General features: G+C 32.0%; 1 protein-coding gene across 6 annotated transcripts in view; it reads right to left on the minus strand.

Moving 5' to 3' along the window:
- Nucleotides 1–27176, minus strand: part of LOC114330643 (kazrin) — a 490500-nt gene that overhangs the window by 39811 nt on the left and 423513 nt on the right. For all 6 annotated transcript variants that reach the window (XM_028280046.2, XM_028280051.2, XM_028280047.2 and 3 more), the window contains one exon: nucleotides 3136–3294. In XM_028280046.2, the coding sequence (XP_028135847.1) occupies nucleotides 3136–3294 (159 nt within the window). The remainder of the gene's footprint in view (nucleotides 1–3135; nucleotides 3295–27176) is intronic.

The following is a 27176-nucleotide window of genomic DNA, read 5'->3' on the forward strand; positions in this document are numbered from 1 at the left end:
AAGGGCAGAGGTCGCTTAGCCACTCAATGGATAGGTCGTGTGCAGTAAGCCAATGGTAAGACACTCTATGAATCGATGAGAGCAGTCCAGGATAGAAGCCAGTGGAAAGAGATAGTTGCTCGTACGGTAGAAATTTAAGACCTTCCCTCAATAATCAGAAAGAAAACAAGAGATAGAAAGATACAGAGAGATATAAAAAATATTAGACAAATAGAGATTTTGAATATACCTACGGCAAGAGTTCATTCAGACGGGATAAAGCACCTTACCATTCTGAGTTTAATATTTCAAATAAATACACCAACAAAGGAGAATTTTAGAAATTGTTAATAGAGCACAATTTCAAGGAGAATACTTTAAAATTTAATATTATTTATTTAAATTATACTAGCTAGAGAACAACTAATTAATGTATTAACAATGTTAAAGGCCATAAAATTTAATATCCTTTCTAAAGTATTTTCGTATCCTAACTTCCAAAGCTTGCGATCTTAGCAGTTATCTGCTTGCAGATCTCTATCTTCCATCACACTGTCTACTTATGGTCTCCAGGATCTTCTTGGTTCTCCAAAATCATTTTTCTTGGTTTTTATATTGCGGTTAGTGGGGATCCACCTAACATTCGCTTTAGCCATCACTGATCATTCATCCTTTCGCTAAGATTATACCATTCCGCCATTTGCATTTTATAGTTTATAGGATGTCGATGTCTGTATATGCCCCTACTCTCTTTGATTGCAGTATTTCTTAGTACATCTTTTCTAGTCAGTTGGCTACATGTATGCCAACAATTCATTACCATGGCTTTTATTCTGGATCCGTCTGTTTTATTTATTATCCAAAGCTCTAAGCCTCATGTAGTAATACTTTTTATGATAGTAATAATAATAATTTTCTTGTTACTAGTAATGTGGTTATTTCAAAGTATACTATTCAGTTGACATATTTCTGAATTACCTTGTACAGCTATAGTTCAGTAATCCTTTTGTATTCCAACCATCACTCGCTTACACCGATATATTATTTAAGTATAACAAGATATACTGAGATATCAGAATTTTTATTTGAGTACCTTCTTGCTCTTAATATATCCCGTCACCTGTTGCCACTACATACATATGTTTTGATCAATAAATTGATAAACCTTACTTCGTATATTTTTTCTCTATTTTCCTTCGCTTGTAGTGGGTATTATCTTGATCTTCTGCAAATATTTCTTAGTCTTTGCAAAACGCAAGCTGTACAGTTTATGACCTTTAACTGCATTCGTCGTACAGCTCCCTCACACCGGTGTAATTTTCCTGTCCTCCAGCACCTACCACAGCGTGGCTAATGGGACACTATCATACGTCTTTGAAACGTAAATAAATAGCATGTGTATCTACGTATTGTGTTCCTTGCGCTTTTCTATTGTTTTGTTTTAAATAGAACGTATTGTCTATAAAAGAACGACCTGTACGAAATCCACTCTGACCTTCAAAGTCTTTCCAACAATCTTGGATTCGGCTCTGAATTTTCTTCCCCTACATTATTTGGGGAATGGATCGACGCTGAAAACCTAGACGCTTATGCACTTTACAGCGTCATACAAGGTCGAAGCGGGTATGCCAGAATGATCGCTAACATTCAGTAAATGAATGCCACATTAAAAAGAAGACACTATACAGATTGAGTTCATTACACTAAGTAGTTGGTAATTATTACAATCTTTTCTGCTGCCTTTGTTCTTGTGAAAATTACTGATACAAAAATTGTTCCATTAAGGGGGCAACTCTTCGTATCTCAAGAATAAGTTAAATGTATATGCCAATAGCTCAAATCAACAATCAATTTCCACGGCCATATTTAATAAGTTCTATGAGTATTCCTGGTCCTGGAGCCTTCCCATTTTTCAGAACGTCAGTCGGTGTTTTTTTAATTTCTTCTTGCGTTATTTCATTCTCTTCGCAGTACGAAGTATCATGAGAAAATACGATGTAATACATAATCTAATAATAAACTTACAAGTACAACCTACAAAAATACAATATCCAAAAACAAGAAATAAACAAAATTAATTTTCTTGAATAAAATATCTTAGTCCAGGAAGCCACTGCGCAACCGCTAGGAAAAATATTCTGATTCGGTTTTTTTGCACAGTCCAGTTTTTCCACATGTTTAATCCAAAAAGGACCCCTTTTAACAAATTTGCTTGTTGCCAAGTCAAAAAGTGCCTCAAAAATTGTTTAAATAATTTTTTTAAACAAATTGCAAAAATCGGTCGTTTCGCCACGAACAAAGCTTCTTTGGTGACTTTGGATCATTCTGAACAAAAAGGGTTTCTACTAGCTTTTCTCTAAGATGCGCCGTTTTAGAGTTATAAATGAAACCCATTCGCTGTCTATCGAAGAATGGAACTCGGCTAGACGCCATTTTGTGAACGGCACCTAACTAAAGTAACTATATCACTCGCTGGCACGTGAAAGGCCTCTGACTGAATTCACCGTACCACGCGCTGGAGCGTGATCGGCAGCGAATGGGTTAATTCATGAAAAAACGTAAAAATGACCATTTTTAAACTTCGAAAAACGATATGAAAAAAGGAACATTTTGATGTTGCCACAAATATTCCTCGAATATCCATTAACAAAATATTGAAGCACTTTAATTCATAATATTAATTTAAACCTTAGTTTTTTAATTTTTAATCAAGTGTATCAAGTAATGAACATTTTACTTTTTCATATTGTGTTTGGGAGTTGAAAATGGTTCTTTTGCGATTTTTCATAACTTGAATCGTTTATAACTCGAAAACGATATATCTTAGAGAAAAGCTTGTACAAACCATTTTTGTTCAGAATAATCCAAAACCACAATGTTTTTTCCGGGGCGAAAAGACCCGTTGACGCAAAAATGTTGACGCAATTTTGCACCTGGCAACAAGCAAATTTGTTAAAAGGGGTTCTTTAGAGTAAGACTGTGCAAAAATAACCGAATGAGGAAATTTTTCCTAGCGTATGCGCAGTTGCTTCCTGGACTATCTATCTATGAAAAACAAATACTACTTCATTGGTGGATTTCAATAAATCTTATAAAATCTTTCCATTCTCCGGAGTATTGTGTAGAATTATTTAATGCACAAATTTAAATACATGCCTGTCGATCGTATTTCATTATTCTCAGTAAATGTATGCCGTGCACAATGGATGCCTGATGAAACTTCCTAGTTACTCCTAAATACTTTTCCAATTCCTTTTTACTCAAGTGTTCCAACATTCTCGCATCCACCATATTCGTCGCGAAGTTCTCGCAATACTGAAACAGAACGATGCTTATTTAAATGAGTTTAATATTCATGGTATACGGATCGAAGTAACCTACTTACTAAAATTTCTTGTTCATTAGATACTTTTTTCAAAGGTTGTTTTTAAAATGTTTCAATTAAATTAAGACGCTTTTGCAATAAGGCTAATGCGCTAAGAAAAATATATAAGAAGTGAGAAATTTGTATTGTCTGATAAAATAGAAAAGACATCAGAAACACATTTCTAAAAAATTCCCGTCTCTAAAACAAGTAGGCAGTATCGTCTAAAATTTGGGTTGTGAAGAGTATGTCCTAAAACCAAAAAAAGTTAAGTAAAGTTTTTCATTTTAGTGGGGACTTATCCATTTTTAATTTAATTTTTCATTTGCAACAATGGTTTTTTCAGATTATAGCGCCATCTATCCATAATTCAAAAACATGTCTCGAATAAAAGTTACTTATTTTTACGTAAGGAATACAAATATGCAATAAAAAATGGGGCTCCCATTTAAGATTTTAAAGTAACCCCCACCCCACGTCCGTGGGGGGTCGTGTTTAGTGCCGTTTGATAGATTTTTTTAAAATATTGAATAAGTGCATTTTTCAGTTTTTCAATCTGATGTTCATTTCACGAAATATCGCGGGATTCGTATTTAAAATATTAAATTTACCCCCACCCCTCTCCGTGGGAAATCGTGTTTGGTATCATTCGACAGATTTTTGAAAAATATTGAGAACGTACTTTTTATTTTTTTTTATCTGTCATTCATTTCGCGAAATATTCGCTTTTTTCTTGTGAAGGTTTGGGACTCAACCATTTCCTTACGCCCCGTTCAAATCATCAGATTTTTTAAATATATTATACAGTTTTGCATGTACTTAATGACCTTTTCTTAATCTGACGATTTTGAGTTTTTCTAAGGATAGATTTTTTTTTCGGCCCTTTTTTTTTCGGGTAGAGGTACATTTTCAGGGTACAAGGTTTCTATGCAATATTCTGACGCGCTCGAGTAACTGCAAAAATCCCCGCTTGGGCTCCCCTACCATAATTGTAAACACACATAGTTTGTTTTAAACAAAATAAAAAATATCAAGTTAGCCTATCTTTTTAATTTTTAACTACACCAATAATTGTCATTTTTTTCGTTAATATCTCTGCTTATTTACATTAGTTAAATGTATCATCAGTTGCTATTAAATTGGCAAAATATGCGACCAGAACCCCACACAGTCGCTGACAAATCCTTAACATCTTTTACTTCCCAGACAGTGTTCCGCAGGGCTCAATATGTATTATTGCTAATTTTATATCATCATCGGATGTAAGCCTTCCTTAGGCGTGCCCATTCATTTATGTTTGCTGTTTTTTGTATCCTTTCGTGGCCAGCCATTTGCTTGATGTTATAGGTCCATCATGTTTGAGGTCTGCCTCTATTTATTTTGCTTGCCCTTGGTCACCATTCAAGAATTCGCTTCGGTATGGTTGTTTTCCATTCTGACTATGTGTCCTGCCCTGTTCCGTTTTAACATGGTAATATTTTGCTTCACATCTGTTACTTTTGACCGTCTTATTATCTGTTCATCGGATTTGCGATCACTGAGCTTATTATTGAGCATTCTCCGTTTCATAGCTCTCTGAGCCACTTAAAGTTGGTGGAGTACTGTTGCTAAATGCACATGTTTCAGTTCCATATATCAGTACCGGCAATTGCGATTTATTTTGCTTTAAAGTATTTGGTAAGTTTGATTTAAATACTGTTTGTAATCGAACAAATGCTGCCCGTGCTAAAGAATAACTTCCTGTTTAAATCAGCCTTTAGGTTAAGCTTTGACATTTCGGTCTTTTGTCATAAGTAGGTGTTTACGATTCACTTTTTTCTATATTATTATAGGCCAATTTTATATACAGTACACAATTAGTTCAGAGAAATAAGGAAAAAAATATGCTGTTGGTGACACAATCCCCTCCAGGCCGAAACCACATTTTTTGAGTAGTATGGACATCTATATTAATAACATATATGTTTCCTGCAGCTAATTTTGAGATATACATAATTATAAACAAATGTAGATCAAAAAACGGTAAATTTTCGCTTTTTTCGTCGATAACCAGTTAAGTTTCGACGAAGTTAAGTATTTTAAAAAAATTTGAGTGTGAGAAATTCATAAATCGTATAAAAAACTTCAATACGGCGTTCGCTGAATATGTCTATCCTTATTGGTTGCTTAGAAAATTGCAAAATAAATCATAAATTTAGAGTTTTTATAAATATTCATAACTTATGTAAAAATTAACTTAGAACGTTCTTAGTACACGGAATACTGAGACTTCTTGTGCTTAAATCATACCCTAAATTTCAAAGCAATTGGTCAAATAGTTTAAAAGGTATTTAATTTGTTTATCCGAAATTAATTTTTTTTGCAACGCTAGAAGTCAGAAAATGATGAAGTTACACTAATACTTTGGATAGTTTATGAAAGAAGAAGATTTATACTATTAATTTAATTTAAAAAATGACAAAAAATAATTGTAAATACTACAAAATTATTTTGAAAAAACATGTATATTAAAAAAAGGGGGGCTAACTTCGTCCCTAATTATCCTAGAACAATTGTTTTTCTTTATAAATGTGAATAAAAATTCAGTCTTTCCAAATATGAAAAAATAACTTTTCTACGGTTAACGGTTAAAAAGTTATTCTAATTGTGTATAAGTAAGCAAAAAATTAACGTGTTTTTGCAAAATAATTTTACACTGTTTAATATTACTTTTTGTCATTTTTTTAATTAAGTCGTTGTTTGTTTGTTTGGGTTTATATGACTGCGGACACTAAATCCATTCGCCAATTTTACTATTTTTTATTTTATTAGTCATTTTTTCGTATCTTATCCTAAAACTAATACTAATATAATAAACAATTCTACTAATAAATAATTATTTTTGTATTTTTTTTAATAATTTTTTATATATATATATATATATATATATATATATATATATATATACAGGGTGGTTCATCTTATTCGCCTCGGTCTCTGTACGGAAAACCACTTGATATTTTAAAAAAATTTCTTCACAGAAATATACATGGCCTTTAATACTACAACCTAAAAATAATGTGAATTATACAGGGTGTTCCAAAAAAGAGTGGTATATCAAAGTTATATTTTTTCTTATGGAATGCCCTATATCTGATGACATTATTGAATTGACCTTAAAAAATAAGCTATACTTTCATAAGGGTTCCCTATACCTAAATACAGGGTGTTTGATTTATTTCGATTTTTATAAAAATGTAAGGTTTTAGAAAAAAATAAATATCTACGAATCTAAGAAGCAGTAACAAATTCTTTCTTGGATCTTAATAATAGACTATTTAGCATACTTAAACAGATGCTTATTGCAACAGAATTTCTTACAGGGTGGTCAAAATATGAGATTGTTCTATTAACAAATTCAAGCTGTAATAACTTACTTATTTTAAATGGAACACCCTGTATCTTACTAGTCTATCGCGTAGAAAATTTACTTAGCTTTCAATTTGTATTAGGGTTTCCTATACCTATCTTTTTACAGGGTGGTCAAAATATTAGATTTTTCTATTAACAAATTCAAGCTGTAATAACTTACTTATTTTAAATGGAACACCCTGTATCTTACTAGTCTATGGAGTAGAAAATTTACTTAGCTTTCAATTCTTATTAGGGTTTCCTATACCTATCTAGCTTCATTTTTTAAATATTTAAAGATTTCCTAATTTGTAAGCTTTAAAAATTAGAATTAAGTAACTATGTCGTGGTTATTTACAACACATCACCAACACCGGCAATATACTTAAATATCTTAGTCAAGATAGTTTCATGAATAAAATTCACATTTTTATCATTTAATCACACAGAGTGTTCTTATTTTAAATGACATACTCGATATTCTATTCTTTATAATGGAAGATATTTAAAATCTCTTCAATTCCATGTTAACATTCTCAATACACATGTTATTCTGTAAATATAAATTCCCATGTTATTCTGTAAATACCCATTTTTACATATTTTTGTACAATAGGCTCGTTTTCGTCAAAGTAGCCATTGCATTTAATTGTTTGTAATTGCGATTTAAAGATTCAAACAAAAAGTGGCGTTCTTAAATTTACTTAATAACCGTTGGGTTAAGATATGAAAAATACTTATACGGAATGAAATATAATTTAAATATCTTCCAGAATACGGCATCTAATATAGGGTATGCAGTTTAAAATAAACATATTATTCAATTTCACATGTAGGCCAAAATCAATTAAAATAATACAACACTCTGTGTGATTACATGATAACAATGAAAATTTTATTATTAATGACAGTATCTTGTCTAAGTATATTGCCGGTGTTGGTGATGTGTTGTACATAAACACGACATAGGTACTTATGTAATTCGAATTTTTAAAGCTTACAAATTAGGAAATCTTTAAATATTTAAAAAATGAAGGGAGATAGGTATAGGAAATCCTAATAAGAATTGAAAGCTAAGTAAATTTTCTACTCGATAGACTAGTAAGCTACATGGTGTTCCATTTAAAATAAGTAAGATATTACAGCTTGAATTTGTTAATAGAACAATCTAATATTTTGACCACCCTGTAAAAAGATAGGTATAGGAAACCCTAATACAATTTGAAAGCTAAGCAAATTTTCTACGCGATAGACTAGTAAGATACAGGGTGTTCTATTTAAAATAAGTAAGTTATTACAGCTTGAATTTGTTAATAGAACAATCTCATATTTTGACCACCCTGTACGAAATTTTGTTGCAATCAGCATCTGTTTAAGTATACCAAATAGTCTATTATTAAGATCCAAGAAAGAATTTCTTACTCCTCCTTAGATTCGTAGATATTTATTTTTTTCTAAAACCTTACATTTTTATAAAAATCGAAATAAATCAAAACACCCTGTATTTAGGTATAGGGAACCCTTATGAAAGTATAGCTTATTTTTTAAGGTCAATTCAATAATGTCATCAGATATAGGGCATTCCATAAGAGAAAATATAACTTTGATATACCACTCTTTTTTGGAACACCCTGTATAATTCACATTATCTTTAGGTTGTAGTATTAAAGGCCCTGTATATTTATGTGAAGAAATTTTTTTAAAATATCAAGCGGTTTTCCGTACAGAGACCGAGGCGAATAAGATGAACCACCCTGTATATATATATATATATATATATATATATATATATATATATATATATATATATATTTACTCCCAGCGTATGAAGTGAGCCACATATCAAAAGAAACTGCGGTTGAAGTGAGGTCCTGTACAAAGTGAGGTCCAGTATACGGACCTCACTTAGTCAATCAATGTAAGACTTTTTCGTAGACATGTACTGATAGCAAACACTGTTTTTTTACAAAAAAAAGTGGGACCTCACTTTGTATGGTCCACATCAATTTTTAGTTCAGAGATTTTCCGCATAGAGGCGCTGACTTTGGCGTATATTTTCTAACCATGTATATTCTATGCCCTGTTGAATAACTTACGATACACATAGTGAGGACCATACAACTGGCAACATCTGTTCAACCAATCTTTAAAACAGTGGATCGTCAATCGTCGCATAAATTCAAACAGTACAAAAATGTTTAATACTTTAATCCTTTTTGAGAGCGTAGGCGCAAAATTTCGGTCGAGTTCTTTTTAAACGCATTTATTTTTTTCGAATCCTGAGATAACTAATAGGTATTTTTAAAATATTTAAACGCAAAATAGAAGACTACATTATTCCCGAGGGCAGAAAGTCCCTTATAATGAACAAAAAGTTTCTTTTGTAATATATATTTAAAATTAAAAATCAGACTATTTTTTTTCACCCCTGTGATTTATTAAAATAAATATTATAGAAGTTCTCAAGGACTTTCGACCATGGATAATACAGTAATATTTCTTTCTGCGTTTAAATTTTTTAAAAATACTTAAGGTTTTCTCAGTATTCGAAAAAAATGAACGCATTTAAAAATAATTCGAGCGAAATTTTTGCGCATATGCTCTCAGAAAGGCTTAAAATACTATAAATTTTTGTAATCAGTATTTCAATAGTTATTTATGATATAAGTGTTAAAAGTACACGTTTAAGGCACGCATGTGAAAGTTTGCAGAATGAGCGACAGCGAGTTCTGCAATTCACATGAGTGCCTTAAAAATGCACTTTTTAACACGCATGTCATGCAATATTTTTTCTACAAACGTAATTACAGGACAATATCTACAAAAACTTTTACTTGAACTTGACTGACATTCCATTTTTATATTTTTTTGACATTACATCAAAATTGCCTATACGATCAATACGAATTGCAGTGCCATAAAATTTTTAAAGCACTAGTGCCTTAAAGCAGCGCCGGATAAAGGGGCGGGCGAGCCGGGCGACCGCCCGGGGCGCCAGAATTTGGGGGCGCCAAATTTTGAGAGACGCTGATATATAAATATAATATTTACCCCCCTCCGTGGCTCAGTGGTAAGAGCGCCTGCCTTTGGATCGAAAAAATCCGAAAGGTTGTGGGTTCGAATCTCACCAGGGTCGGAAATTTTTCATTTATTATAAATTAATAAATGAATATAGTTTCTGTCCTCGTGGGATCGGTTCTCACCGGAGGGACCGCAGACGTTCGGATACAATTAGCGTCTCTTTGCAAAGACAATGACGTCGACATTGCAAAGTAACAAGCCACTTACTCAACACCCACACTACTTACACATGACACTAGGTACCTAACTGTTCAAAATTACCGTACCTACCGTGCCAATGGCCATTAGTTGTCGAGGCATTAGCTAAACAAAAAAAAAATATAATATTTTTTACATTTACTATTTTTTTGGACTTTAAAGATTATCTTTGGGCTAAGATTACTCCTAAGACAATTAATATTAAATAATTGTAACAATAAGAAAACTATTTCTAGCTCACAAAAATTCTCTAATAAAAATAATGCAACCTAAAAACTGTTATGGCTTTTAAAGGTCATTTTTGTCAGGTAATACCTATCACTTTTATGGTATTACAATGTTATACATACATACTTAAAATACACGAAGATCAGATTTACGAAGTATCAACAAATTTATGAATAGTCAGTGATATTATTATACTGCTACTTGTCATTATAGCCTCAATGGTTAGATAGTTTTGTCTTCCTGTTCTGTAAACTTTGCTTTATCAACATTGTCGTGTGTCCGTGGGTGTGTAATTTGAAATAAAAAAAAACAAACCAGGTATATCTATATGAATTAGAATTGACAAGTTCTTTTTCATAATATGAATATATAGAAATTTATTTCGAATACTTTGTACGCGTTAAGATGTTTCACTTTTTGCATAAAAACGGCACGAACGACGTATGAAAAAAAGGAATAATAGATTTTTGTATATATCATAAATTGAACGAGTAATTCCAAAATGATTTGTTATTTGAAATATCTCAGTGGCGTACTATGTTTTTCTTTAAAAAAATTCACACCATTTCAACAGTAGATATAAAATTATTAATTTTATGTCAAAAAATGCGTAATCTCTCAACCTCTTAAAACACATCAAATTTCATTTGCATATCTGAACCGGTTTTAGAACAATAAAGAAATCGTCAGTTTGTAAGAAAAATGTCAACACCCCATATCTCGGAAACGAAGTATTTGCTGACATACGCTTATAGAGCAAACTATCATTATTTTTTCATATAGAATTACCCTTTAAAGTTTGTTGCATTTATTTAGAAACATCCTGTTTTTTCTTGACCACCCTGGATTTCCATAGTTTTTCCTGTATTATTTCACTTGACCGTTATTTTCAGTTCTTTCTGTTTTTCCAGTCCTGCAGGTTTCTTTTCTAATATTGCTTCGTCCATTTTATCTCTAAAAGATTTTCGGGGTCTGTCTCTCTTCCTTCTTCCTATCGGGCTCCAATCTGTTATTCTGTTTATCAACGATTTTGGTCTGCTCTTCTGCCATGTCCGTACCAGGTTAATCTCTTTTGTTCTATGTTGTCTATTATCCCTTGAATTCATTACCATTATTTTCTTAATCTCTATGTTATTTATTCTATCCCTTCTACAGCTTCTTATTAGGTATTCGATCTCTGTTGCTCTTATTTTGCATTTGGTTTTCGTATTTTTTATTCAATTTTCACACCCATTATTCAGAATACTTTTTGTCATGGTGTTATATTATATTCTTCTTTTTGTTTTTATACTGATGTTCTTATCCCACAGTACCGGGTTTAATTTTAGTATGCAGCATATTGTTTGTCCTAGTAACTCGATACCTAAAACCATAGCTTGGTTCTATAGGTATCGAGTCATAGAGATAATAAAAAGCTCATGAGATAATAAAAAAAAATAATGAATGATTTTATTTGAATTTGCATAGATGATTGTAAGGCCAAGGATATCACAACGGCTCTAAAAGGAAGAGAAAAAATAAAGATGTACAAGCTCGCGTTTGCAAAGAATATCCGCATGTTATTTTATGCTAAGTGGATGCCACTCCCTCAATTTAGTTATTGGGGATGCAGCTATATCTTGCGCACAATCAACATGTTTTTTGGTCTTGTAGAAGATTTATACACACTAAATGATATAAATGAGTCAGATTAAATAAATTATTAGACGAATTTTTTACTAAGCAACAACATTTTTGTTTAATTTAGTAGTATTTTGACAACGACACCCGATTTGGGCGTCGAAACTATAATAAAATTATTTTTTTCAATTTAATTGTGGCTTATTTTCCATCTAAATAGTTATTTATACACATTTTTTACTGGTTGTTGATAATGTGCATTTATCTTTTACCTCGCTTCTTCGTCGCTTGAACTTAAAATGTGCTCGCTATGCTATGCCCTATGTTGGATAAGTTGTAAGTAATAACTATCCTACTATTTTTTAAATAAATATATTTTTACATAGTACTTTATGGTAAAATTTTGATTTTTTCCTATTTTTTTTTATATTTGCAGTAAATTTGTATATTCTTATATGAAGGGGCGCCAAATTTTATTTTGCCAGGGGCGCTCAGAACCCTAAAACCGGCCCTGCCTTAAAGTAGCATTTTTAACGCACGTATGGAGTTCTAAAAATTGCATTTTTAACACGGTTGTAGAAAAAAGCCTTTAAATGAGGTGTCACATGATGTACTTACTTTCCTATTTAAAAAAATCAAAGTTGTGCCTGTCACCTGAAGAAGAGGGATCGCGTAAAGTTCGAAACATTTACGCTATAATATACTATGATTATTTTAAAAATCGACCTATCCGAGCGTTTTTCTTATGTGCTAAAAATAAATAAGTTAATAAGGGGGGTAAAACTTATTCCAGCGAACTGTATTTGTAACAACCAAGGTAGGGATGGCGGTTGTTGAACAAAAAACCGGTTTTCGGTTATACCGGTTTTTTACTTACGGTTTAACCTGGCGGTTATAACTGGTCAAAAAAAGCGGTTGTTCCAAAAACCATTTTTCGGTTTTTTTAATCAGAAGCAAATACTCGATAGGTTATAATGTTAATATAATGTTATGTGTTACATAATATTGTGTTTTCAATTTTATCAATCAAAGGCAAAATAAAAATTAAATTTTTTTTTTTTTTATAACGCGGGCACATAAATTTGATACACCCTGTATATTGATCTGTAAATATTTATTAGAATTTAGTTTGGATGTAAGTGGATTTCTTTTTTTAATGAGCTTTCCGATGAACCATTAAAGACTTTTGTGAATAATTAAAGTGAAAATAACGATGTATTTCGATTTAAAATGGAAAAAGATTGTTTAGGGTAGAGGTAATTATCAATTTCTAGAAAAGTGGTTTTAGGAGAAAGTTTGGAATTTTAGTATCTTTGTTTCAACACGAGTAAATGTTGTATAGTTCTCAGAAGGTAATTAGGATGGTCGGAATGGTTTTGAGGGTGACTGTTTTGTTTGTCGAATGGAAAAGTCGATGTTTCAGATTCTTGGCAACGTGGAAGGGGAAAAGTAGTTTGAATGATTAAGAGAGTTTAAAGGGGAAGTCATTATGTTTTTGGCATCGCTGAGGACCGGTTCGACGTTTTAGTGGATAGATAGTTAGCAGATACCAGTGGCTGTTTGATAGTGGAGAATAGTGTTGAAAAGTGGAACGAGAGATAGATCAAATTGAGACGAAATACCTCTTTGATTCTGTATTATTGTGAGAAGGAGAGCAGAGAATTTTTGGAGTTTTGTTTGAATCGAGTACGTGTCAAAAGAGGCCCGGCTTGTTGGAGAATTGGTGCTGGTATGCTGATAGTTTTGAAGCTGGAGAACGGAGAGGGCTTTGATGAGTAGCCTTTAACATAGTCAACGAGGGAGAGCTGTTTTGGGTCACGAGAAGACATCAGAGTGAGTGAAGCAAAAGGTCAGTCAACTTATGTGAAAGATATTTTTATGTTCGGAAACTAAAATTTTGAGTAAAAGGCATATGAATTAAAATTCCAATATTTCTAAAAGTAAATAGGAAGTATAGCTAATCTTGCGAATATGTACATAAATTTGTTTTGTTTAGTTTGTTTTACCAAAGTCATCGGGAACAAACCGATAAATTGTTTTTTTTTAACTATAATAAATTTAAGTGGTAAAGATTTCATTCAGACATCTGTGTCCACAGGTTTTAGATTTGATAGAGTTTAGAGTATTGATTTTGACAAATAAAAGACAATTCTGTATGTTTATTTTAATATTTTGCTTTATTTCTTTTCCCTATTTTATCCCGATTAGGATCAACTAAGAGATACTGAACCCACGAGAGAAGATAAGTATAACGTGAGATAATTTAGATTTTTTTTATAGTATAAAAAGGCACCCTGAGATTTTTTATTCATTTTTATGTATGATTCGCGACAATTAAATAATTAATCAGATAAATAATAATTAATATATAATTAATAAAAAGCAGATCATAACAATACATTTATATTGCAATTCAGTTTGCTCAATTTTCCTCCCGAAAAATTCCCCAACCAATTCAACCTATAAAAATTTTCCCATGTGCTTTCAAATTACCCTAAAAATGGGCGAAAGTACCCCAATCTAGATTCTAGCTGGCATCTCTGATTCGTCGCTCGTTGTAGACGGCGTCGGTGTATATTGCGTTGTCAATTGGGATATTCCCAAAACTCCCAAAAGTGATGATCCTACCGATCTACCGACATGTCCCTAGGATCTATCGAGTTTAAAAAAATATCCAAATGACATATTTTACTTAAGAGGAAACAGTAGCGATCAACAGGTAGCGAAAACGCGTTCCAAGATTGCGGCTGTAATTTTGAATATTTTTTCGAGATATGTGGCACACGTATTCGTAATATAATAAAGAATGGCGGTACAGAGCCCAATTTAAAAAATATATTAATATGTGGAAATTACTCTGTAATTAAATACAATATTAAAAAAACGAGCCTGTACCGCCACTAAGAAGAACAAAAAAATACATTTTCTTCAAATAAACTTTTTTATCCGATGCCTAGATTTTGTGTCATTTTGGAACTACTAAAATTTTTTATTTCATTAGTAGTTCCAAATTGACACAAAATCTAGGCATCTGATAAAAAAGTTTATTTGAAGAAAGTGTATTTTTTTGTTCTTCTTAATGGCGGTACAGACTCGTTTTTTTAATATTGTATTTATTTACAGAGTAATTTCCACATATTAATATATTTTTCAAATTGGGCTCTGTACCGCCATTCTTTATTATATTACAAATACGTGTGCCAATTACAGCCTCAATCTTGGAACGCGTTTTGGCTACCTGTTGATCGCTACTGTATCACCTTAAAAATAAATTCGATAAACCAATTCATCATTTATTGCCATCAAAAAATTTCAGTAGGTAGTATTTTTTAACACATTTGTATAATACCTTTCATTTCCTAAGAATTATGTATTACTTAAAAATTACATAATGGAGATTCCTAATCGTATTTCGGTATTCACATTTCATACAAGAGTCTCAAAGTACTCAAGTATAAACAATTTTTAGATGATTTTGGGAATATCGATTTCAAGCAGATCACTTACCTTTTTATGTAAATATTCATGTGTTTCATAAAAGCTGATGTGACACTTTCGTCCAGTTCTTTATTAGTAAATAAAAGTTGAATTATGGTTGTTTGGGTTAATAATTACTTCGCATATTATTTATAATACATATATAGTAGGGGAGCAAAGTATGCTAAATGTGCAGTCACTCGAGCGCTTTGGGGACCTATTGGGTTGTGATTATTAGGTTCTAAAACCAAAAAAGTTAAGTAAAATTTTCCATTTTAGTGGGGACTTTCCATATTTTAATTTAATTTTCCATTTCCAACACCCGTTTTCTCCGATTATAGCGCCACCTATCCGTAATTAGAAAAAACGTTTCGAATAAAAGTTGCTTATTTTTACGCAAAGAATCCAAATCTGAAATAAAAAAAAGGAGTTCCTATTTAAGATTTTAAAGTAACCCCCCCCCCACCTCCGTGGGGTCGTGTTTGGTACCATTCGATAGATTTCAGAAAAAATATTCAGAAATTGTAGTGTATTACCTATAAGAAGTTACCGTTAAGCAGGGTCCAGACTATGTAACAAAACATGTTAAATAACAAAGTTTTGTAACTTGTTACAAAATTTTAAATAAACAAGTTTTAAAACACAGTGTTGTATAACATTTTTCTGGTTATATAGCATGTTTTATGTTATCCAACAGATGTCGGTAAACATCAAAGAAAGTTATAAAACCGCACCGCGACTGATCTACACCTAAAAACATGTTATTGAAACATTTCTCTGGCATAGTACCTACGCGAGCAGCAACCGTTGGAGTCATATCGCCTTGTTCATTCTGGAGTGATTGTGCTAGATTTTTCTTTGCTCTGTTCACGTAGGGTTATTTACGCGATGAAATTGTCGAAAGAACTGACTACTCATTTAATTGAGCTATTTCGTAAGTAACGAGTGTTATGGGATTGCTATGGGATGAGCTACATTTATTGATTTAAAAAACAAATAAAAAACACGATGAATAGACTGAAATAGAAGTGAAAATAGATACAGAAATTGTAGTTAAAACTAATGCAATGCACGTACGCCTATAACTCAAGCCAACAAAAGAAAAGCAGTACGCGGAACCTTAACAGCAAATCGGTGAAAATCAACTCTAAATTTGACATAAATACTATTCTCTACAGAGCAGAGTGTTCAGACATAAAACCTGTAACATTCACTTCATTCGCTACACAGATGCAGACTGCTTCATCAGCTACTCAAACAGGCACTCAATCATACAATATATCTGAGCCTTTCTATTCCGTCCACTACACCTACATCCGCTACTTCTCCAGCTACACCAATTCAAACAGACAGTGACACTCAATCATGAACAGGTGAAGACGATAATACTGAGGAATTAAATTCTACAGAAATGTTATACTTCCTCTCTGAAACAATGAGTAAAAAGTTTAAAAAATATGAGGCGTTCTTTGCAAAAACCCCATATGTCACTTTTTACAACATCGGAGATATTAAAAAAAAAAGTTATTTAATTGAACCCTATTAAGTTTACGGAAATTATCAAATTAGTGATTTATTATTTTGATGATTACACACAGTTTACAATATAAATAACATTATTTTTTCCTTTTGTTTATTTATGAAGGACATTTATTCATTTGACATATGGGGTTTTTGCAGGAATTTTTCATTAATTTATAGGAAAAACGATATTTATAGTAATAAACCAAAATAAAAAATGAACGAAAAATGGTGTTTACTTATAATATCACGCAACACAACTATTCGAAGGATATTTAACCTATAAAAACCTACTGACAGCCCACGGTTCTGACAGCCAAGCGATAAAGTTTCCCGCAAAAACACCAATAACAACTATGGTTTTGAAGGGAATTGCGCTTGACATATGGGGTTTAGGCGGAATCGCCTATATTTTTGTCGCTTATATTTTGAACTACTGTAATTTTAATGCAAGTTTCTTACGCAAGGAACGTAGGTAATTAGTCCTTCAATCCATAGAAGCCATAAGTCCATTTCCGAAAAAAAAAGGACAACTGGGGTTTTTGCAAAGAACGCCTCATATACTTTGCTAATAATATAACTGTTAATCTTTCTCTTACTGGAATTGCATCTCGAAATGTCTTTCCTGCCTATTTTATGGCCGATTTCATTTATAAGAAATTCAAAATCAGAACTTTCTATTCTTAAGAAGTTTTTAAAACTGCCATCACATTTAATGTCTCCTGTCGATGGGTCTATGTTATCTCTTTCCAGATCAGCTAAAAGAGCTGTACCACTACCTATATTTTGCTCGAGCTGCTAATGAAGGACACATCCAAAATATTAATTTAACACGCCGGTGTCGCCTCCACAATATTACACAAGCTGCTGTTGCTATGAAGAGATCCTCCATACTTATATGACGCAATTTTATATACTACCTAACCCACCAGCTATCCATCTAAAATGCTGCAAACTTTATGCTCATGTTGTTGTTTTGTTTTTTGTTATATAGTCTGGATACTCATGCTATTAACAAGTTACATAACAAAGTTGTACAACAAATTTGTTGTACAACTTTGTTATTAGCATGTTTTGTTACATAGTCTAGACCCGGCTTTAAAAGTTCCCCGTTTCAGGAAAAAATATTGTCTAAGAGCGATAGCCTAGTGACCTAGTGGGTAGACCTCGGATCTCGGATTCGTAAAGCAGAGGTTTCGATTTCAAATCCGGGGTGTGGATCTCCGATTTTTTTATTTATTGTTACTGCATTCATGTCTGTAGACAATGTTGCAATCTATTATGAGCACAATAAAAAAATATAGTAATAAAATAATAAATAAATATTTCAAAAAAAAACAAGAAAAAAAAATACAATCACTGGAAGCGAAACTAAACAATACGGAAGAAATATAACCACTGGATTCGGAACTGGATATGGAACTGGATAATATTAGAAAACTGATTTTATAATATGTAAGCACTACGAGCCTAGTAGGCCCATGGCTTGATGTACTATTCTTTTCCACTCCCTTTTGTCAGTCGCTTTTGTTTCCCAGTTCCTTAAGTTAATTCTTCTCATATCTTCTCTAACTCCATTACTCCATCGTGACTTCGGTCTTCCTCTTCGTCTTTTCCCTGCCAATGCACTAGATAGTACCATTCTGGGAATTCTAGATGGAATCATCCTCTGCACATGACCCAACCATCTAAGTCTTTGCGCCTTAATTACTGCTAGTATGTTAGGATCTTGATAGAGCTCAGTTAGTTCCTTATTTGTTCTTCTTACCCATTGTCCATTTAAGTTTTTCCCACCGAAGATTTTGCGCAGCATTTTCCTCTCCCAAACTAATAACAACTCTTGATGTTTTTTGTTGTGACCCATGTTTCAGAAGCATACGTTACTATCGGCCTTATTACGGTCTTGTAAGTTCTTAGTTTTGCTCTTCGTGATATATGTTTACTTCTTAACAACCCATTAAAAGCAAATATAGCGCGGTTGTCCGACATAATTCTCTTTTGTATTTTTTCTTCACAGTTAGGATCTCTTGTGAAGACAGTTCTTAAGTACTCAAATCTCTCAACTTCTTCGAATTTATACTGTGTTCCCTTCGCTGTTGTCATTGTTATGTATTGCCCCCGAACGAATTGCTTATTTGTCCATTCCATATACTTTGTTTTTGCTTCATTTATATACAATCCTTTGGTTGCTGCCCTCTCCTCGAGTTTCATGAGTGTTTCTATAAGTTCTATTTTGCTCCTAGCCAAGATTACCAAATCGTCTGCGAATGCCAAGCACTGATGTTTTTTGTGGTAGATCAGACCTGTTCTATTAATGTTTGATTCCTGTATAACCTTTTCTAGTAATATGCTAAACATTATAGGCGATAATGGATCACCCTGTCGCAGTCCTTGTTTGACCTCAAAGCTTTCTGTTATAGTATTGTTTATCTTGACTTTATCATACTGATATATCATACTGATATTGTTTAAAAACACTAATAATATTGATATAAAATGTTAATCAATTTTATTTATTGTTATAAGAATCAAAGGTGAATATGATTAGGCGAATGAAGCCTTAGGTTTCGCAGTCAATATCCCAACCACGCACACATGTTGCAATCTATTTCAATACGGTTTATAGTACAAAATATACATTTAATATCAAAATAGTGGGATATATTTTTTTAGTTGAGGACACTTGGTCACATTGCATTGTTTCAGGATAAGGTGAAATATCTTCAATAAATGGAAAAAAGCATGTATGTCATATATTATAATACTTTCTATACTCTTAATATGTAGTCTCGTATAAATTTGTAGTGACATGATTTTAGTTATAAGAACAAGAAGCTTGCAACAATTTTCAGAGAAAATAGAAAACTAAAACTATTTTAAAATGATTATTCGAAATAAAACATATGCAAATATTCACTGTATTTGCCATCTAGTGGAATAACTGTAAAATTAAGTCAGTAAAAAAGGTACATTAAGTTTAATTAAATTAAGTAAATCATCTTGTATACTAAAATTAAGGTTCTAAAATTTTCATTTCAAAATGAAAATCGACAGGGGCAACAGTACCTATACTAAAATATACTCTGTATAGATAATTATGTCAATGTTAATAATACTGCATAGAGAATTGAATATCCTTTCAAATGAGCTAGCACACGCCCCTCTTCCCTATTTAAAAATAAGGGGTGGGGGAAATGGAAGGGAGGGGGTTGACAAATGACAGATATGTATGTACCGTAAAAACTGTGTTCCCCTTCGATCAAAAGTCGGGCTTTTATATTTATATGTTAAGTTCAATATAAATTTCACATAACTGAACTATCACTGTGTCCTCCATTTTGATTATTATTGTTCTCAACTAACGCTATTTTCAAAATTCTTGCTTTCTTATCCATCTTTAACGTAAATTATTAAAAAATATAAAACTATTTCTTTATTAACGCTAGTCTCCGATAAGGCTACCGTGATTTAATGCTGAGGTACTAAAATGTTATAAAATTAACAAACAGTACGAGCAAGAACAAAGAGTCCACATCTTCTTATAACTACAAGTGACTGAAACATCGAAACAATAATAATTCTTACTGTGTTATACAGAAAAAGGCAGTAGAAACGATTAATCTCATATTTATCGACAACACTGTATGGTCCTCACTTGATGAGCTGTAAGGAAATATACACGTAAAGTTGTCCTCACTTTGTGCGCATAACGAAAAAGTATATACAGTCTCACTTTAATAGCTGCGTATAATGGCCTCACTTGGGTGGCAATATACTTGAACAATACGGGGCACATATACGTAATTTTTTTTGTGTATACTCGTCATTTTTTAATTGCTATTTACTTGTCAAGGTCACTATGAAGAGTTGAAACGATTATGTCTACGTTTTCTACCGGTCCTCACTAAGTGCGCGTAATGTCAGGACCTCACTTTGATATCTGTGCATAAATATATATATATATATATATATATATATATATATATATATATATATATACATCCCGCTATTAAATTGGCATCTTTTCACGTTGCAGTCATTTGGCATCACCTAGAAATGCTATCATTTTCTAGGTATAATCCGTGAATGTTCGCTTAGTACACTTCTTTAAGCTTGGCACCGTTGTCGGATTTTCAGTAATCCGATTTATTTATATATTTTATTCCTTACACTATAACGACAATTTGACCCCCGTAGGTCAAAAACATTGCTTAAACATCACTTTGGCAACAACAGGATGTTGCCAAGATATACATTTTTACGGAAAAGACAGTACCTAGTTAGATACATAATATCGATCGCTTCACGTTACAAGTCTTCCACTCGCACTCAGGTAAAAACCAGTTGTAGGCTCTTTTGTCTGAACGGGTCCCTGAATGAGTTTAATAATTCACTTTTATTGTGTATTTTGTTTCGTTTAGTTGAAATATCAGATTTTGTTTGTAACGAATTTCATAATAGATATTTAAATTATTTTTTTGTTAACAAAAACAAATTTTAAAGTTTGACATTTGAAAAATTAATTTTATATTGCCATTTTCATGACATGGTCAATGGTTAATTGCATTTATAATAATTTAATGGGTCATTGCGAAACAATATACAGTGCGTCCATAAAGTAACGCATAAATTCATTATTTCACAAACCGGACACTTTCAGGAAAAATACCGAAACAGGTCGATTTTTATTTTTAAATTACAATTTATTGGCATACATATCATACTAGTGACGTCATCCATCTGGGCGTGATGACGTAATCGTTGATTTTTTTAAATAAGAATAAAGGGCATGTAATAGCTCATTTGAAAGGGTATGTAATTCTCTATTCAATAATATAATTGTTAATATAATTATTTATACAGGGTGTCCAAAAAATGTTATTTAAATTAAATTAATTGGTATAAAAAGATGAATGTATGTAATTTGTTTAATTCTAAATATATTTTATTGGTGCCAGCAAACATAAAAATGTTTTATTTAAAACCTAAATATTGATTTTCGCTTAAGCGTAATCTTAAACTTCCAAGAGGCAGGTGGATGGCAGCTCTAACATTTAATTTTCTGACAAAAGTAAAACGAATTTTGAATTAAATAAGTTACATACATTTTTCTTTTTGTCTCAATTAATTTAATTAAAGAATTCTTTTTGGACACCCTGTATATATAATTATGTTATTGTTTGTATTAGTAAATAGAGAATTAAATACCCTTTCAAATGAGCTATCACATGACCCCTATTCTCATTTAAAAAATTCATCGATTACGTTATCAAGCCCAGATGGATGACATCACTAGTATGATATGTAATATGCCAAAAAATTGTAATTTAAAAATAAAAATCGACCTGTTTCGAAAATTTTCCTTAAAGTCGCCGGTTTACGAAATAATGAAATTATGCGTTACTTTATGGAAGCACTGTATGTTACAATGTGTAAATTTTTCAGGAAACGTAAAAATCTTTCCATTAGTAGTTAGAGATTCTGATAGTAATACTATATTTTATATAAGTATTATGGGTTATAAATGCATCTATTAGGTCTGGATCCCGCGTATGAAAAAAAAGTTGATTAATAGCAAGCTGAAAATTTGTTAATAGCTTAAGGGTGTTTAGTCGGATAAACTTTTATATATGGGAACACTGGAACAGGGGCAGTTTTAATTGTGAAACAGGTTGAAAATTTGGAACGGTCACACCACGAAAACGGCACATTTATTTTGTCCGACATAACAGACTTAAACTCTCCGAATAGAGATTAAACTCTCATGCAAAAATTAGACTGCTATTTATCACCTGTCATAATTCCTGTCATTTGACATATTCTACATGCTCTACTCATTAAAAGGCCCATTTGGTGATAAATAGCAGTCTAATTTTTGCATGAGAGTTTAATCTCTGTTCGAAGAGTTTAAGTCTGTTCTGTCGGACAAAATACATGTGCCGTTTTCGTGGTGTGACCGTTTCAAATTTTTAACCTGTTCCAAAATTAAAACTGCCCCTGTTCCAGTGTTCCCATATATCAAAGTTTATCCGACTAGACACCCTTAAGCTATTAACAAATTTTCAGCTTGCTATTAATCAACTTTTTTTTCATACGCGGGATCCAGACCTATATCTGAAAGACCAAAAAAGTTTAAATGTTGCTTATTTTTTTGATATTATGTTTTAAAGTTTGTGGACTTATGTTGTTTTCGAAATGAAACCATAATTGGTAAAGTTTTTTCTTTATTCTCAACAAGAAACAGTCATAATACGGACAACGCACACATCTTATGGAAAATATAATGTCACTCAAATTCAATAAAATTTATACGAATAGATCCGTTTTAATTTACCGATCAAATCTTATCATTGCGCCAACTCTTAATTATGATTAATTACGGCGCAAATTGCAATTAAAGTTTATCGAAATCACATTTTTGGAGTCCATAAAGTGTTAAAAGTGTTAAAGTTACAATCATTATTGCTCCGAGTGCTATTCATAAGAGCTTAAATCCCGCTGGGCCTAAGCGGATTAGTGAAACTAATCCGCTGATTTATGGAGTACCGAAAATCTGGGTAGTTTAAAATATTTTTTCTCTCTCTAACTTATGTACCTACCCATTTGATTTCAGATTTATTTGTATCAATTTCTGCTCTTATTTTTGAAAATAGAGAGTTGGCGCAATGATAAGATTTGATCGGTAAATTAAAACGGATCTATTCGTATAAATTTTATTGAATTTGAGTGACATTATATTTTCCATAAGATGTGTGCGTTGTTTTCGAAATGAAACCATAATTGGTGAAGTTTTTTCTTTATTCTCAACAAGAAACAGTCATAATACGTAGAAATTTATACTAAATTTAAAATCCAGATTCAGTAGAAATAAACAAACCAAGACACGTTAAATGCTACTAGGAGCACTCCCGAATCATAATTATTTACAATGTATTGTTATATTTCTATTTGATATGAAAATTAAATTTTGATGGTTGTAAACAGGATTCAATTTAATATAAAATATTTTCAATTTTCTCAACCACGGGCATATAAATTTAGAACACCCTGTATACAACAAATTGTTATATTTAATTTTAAGAAGTGATTAGACGGAACTCGGGACAGTGCGCTTAAAATAAACAAAGTGAATGACGCGTACCATTATCGTTCTTCTCGGAAGGTCGATCATTAGCCTATGCTAAATAAAACTCAGTGAAATAGATGATAGTTCATTATCGTTTTTCGCGGAAGGTTTCGATCATTAGCCTATGCTAAATAAGACTCATTTGAAAGAGAGAATAGGTCATTAAAATTTGTAAATAGTAGAAAGTGATTTTAGAATGGGAATTAAATATTTTCTTTTGAAATCCATTAAGCATATTTAGAAAGATTAAAAATTGGTTTTTGAGGAATACTGAGAATGAGAGTTGGTGGTGGAAGGTTGATTTGTGAATCTGGAAGGGATATTGAGAAAGTAGGTGAATGAATGACAAAGTGGGATCAGAATGTTTTGAGCTGTCGAGAAGTGAAGTCGAGTAGTAGACGGTAGTGTTCGAGGAGTGAGAAAGCCGGTAGTTCCGTGAGTGTGGAGTATCTATCGTGGAACGAGAAGTAGGCCAGGTCGAGAGTAAAAGAACCTCCTTGAGCCCAGAGTGTCCCGGTAGCTGATAGCAGTTTCGAAAAAGGTAGAACACAGCATCACGACAAAAGCAGGAACGAGAGCTATTCGAGCTAGTTTTTCAAAGGAGAACATCACTGGAAGCCAGGACGAGGTTTGATCGCAGCCAAGGATAGCAGGAAAGGGTTTTGTGTGAGGACATTTTCAGTTCACCAGGAAAAGGTCAGTCTCATTTGTTTGGACATGAATGTATGGGTTTTTCGTATTAAATTCCACATAAAAAATTGAATAACATAATCAATAATATCAGAAAAGCTTCATCAAACTTAAATAGAGTTGTCCCTAATAACTCCTAATAGTTAAATGTTAATAAAAACTTTCAATAGAAAACCAAAAGGAAATAAAATTCCCAGTTGTAAATGTTATGTTTAAGAATAATAAGAAATAGCAAATATTAAGCATTGATTGCCTTTTGAATAAAATAAAAAATATTTTGATTATAATTGTAACCCATATTTGTATTTTTTTTTACTCTTTTCTTTTCTATCCCGATTAGGAACCTTTAAGAAATATTCAGAAGCCACGAAAGTAAGTAATTAATTTATAATTCGCCCTGAGATTGAAAACATATTGATATGTGATCTGGTTAATTAATTAGATTAGTATTAATACATTGATTAAATTAAGTGACATATAAGAATATTATCTCATATCAATAATCAAGATCACATCAGTATATACATTGTAAATTCCAAGTCATGATTTCCAAAGTTTACACATTGTAAATTATGATTCGGGAGTGCTCCTAGTATCATTTAACGTGTCTTGGTTTGTTTATTTCTACTGCATCTTTACTGTTTCTGTTAACTAATCTAAACGTAGAGATATTTTTTGAGATTCTTTAACTCTTTCAATGCTGGGGTTTGTCACATCCCACCTGTCTGTTAGTGGCAAAAAAGTTCACCTGTCGGATGCCGGGTTAAAACATGACAAATTAGATGTGGAATGAAAGCTTATAACCCAAAGATGGTACTAAAGGTGAGAAATTTGGCCTCCGACTTCAGGATAAAGAGTTGCAACCCGAAGTATTGTTCTAAATTCGCAGAAATAGTACAAACTATGTATTACTCGACGCGCCTTAGAAAGACGAGAACAAATATTTATGCCTGTCCGGTTTTATGCCTGTCTGTCCGTCCGTCTGTCAGATATAATCACAGAGGTTGAATGAAAGATTATAACCCATAGATGGTACTAGCGATTAGAAATTTGACGCGCATTAGAAAAATGAGAACAAAGAAATACTTTTTTTAGTTTTACACCACTTCCGGTTAAAATGGTGTACCCGGAAGTGACACACATAGTCACAGAAAAATATACTTGATCAATTTACGTGTATTAAGAGGTCGAAACCGAATTTTTTTAATTCTGGTTTTGATGTCATATGCGGTTAAAAAATTGTCTGGAAGTGGAAGAAACCAGTTTAATAGTTGTCCCCTTCGAGTAGCGAAAAATAAACAATACTTTGTAAAAACATTCAACATTGGTTGATATTCCGCTGTTTTCATATTATTTATTGACCTAAGTTTTTGTAAAATGCACTAGTCTTTTTTAAAGATATCATTGGACAATTTACTCACTGTTTTTGGATTTTACAAAATCGCTTGGATTGGCATGAAATTTGACATAAGCATAGCTAACATGTCAAAGAAAAAAGTGATATTGTGCCAGTGTGTGCTTTTTTCTGGGGATGAGTACCACCCCCTTCTCGAGTGTGAAAAAATATAGGTAAAAATATGTCCGTAAGTGGATAAACTAATTAAATTCCTTGTATTTTTTGTTTTTAGATGGTTTTTCGTAAATAAATCAAAAAGTAAGTATTTGATCGAAAAAACTATTCTTAGCAAATATAAAGCTTATAAAACAGTAAAAAAAATTATGTATGTATGAAGTCTGGACACACAATAAAAACAGAGTTGGAGCTGAACAACAGTTGGTTCTTATTCGTCGAATTCCAAATCGACTAGTTCAACGTAAAATATCCAAAAAATAACGCACTTTTCGGGGAAAACTCGCCACAAATTTTTTAAAGTGTTTAAAAAAGTTTTATTTTTGTTATTTAAAAAGTATCTATTCTATCACCATCAGCATCAAAAGTAAGTTACGCTTTAAATAAAATATGTCCCTTTTTTTGCTAAAAGAAATCGTGAAAATCACCACCTAATTAGCATTCCATATGAAATTAATAGTTACCGCCCTAGTTAATTTACTTATATTATACTGTTTATATGATCTATAAGATTTATTGGCAAGAAATGCTTATTAAAAAAAATTGGTTTTAAAATAAAAAAATTTTAATTTTGAAAAAAAATGCCTTGGTTTAAAATAACTTAAACATTAGTGATACTAAATATCTCAAAGAGTAAAAAATGTACATATCACATAAACAATACATAAGTAAATTAGGCGGTGATTTTTACATTTTTTTAACAAAAAAGAGACTTCATTTTGATGCTAACTAACTTTTGATGCTAGAAACGTTTATAAAAATACAAATAAAACTTTTTAGACATTTTATAACAGTTGTAAGTCATGAGTTTTTCCCGAAAAGTGCTTCGTTTTATGGTTATTTCATGTTAAAATATTCGATTTGTATTTTGACGAAGTAGAACCTGCTTTTCATTAAGGTGATACAGTAGCGATCAACAGGTAGCCAAAACG

The sequence above is a fragment of the Diabrotica virgifera genome, chromosome 2 (genome assembly GCF_917563875.1).
Source record: "Diabrotica virgifera virgifera chromosome 2, PGI_DIABVI_V3a".
Lineage (NCBI taxonomy): Eukaryota > Metazoa > Arthropoda > Insecta > Coleoptera > Chrysomelidae > Diabrotica > Diabrotica virgifera.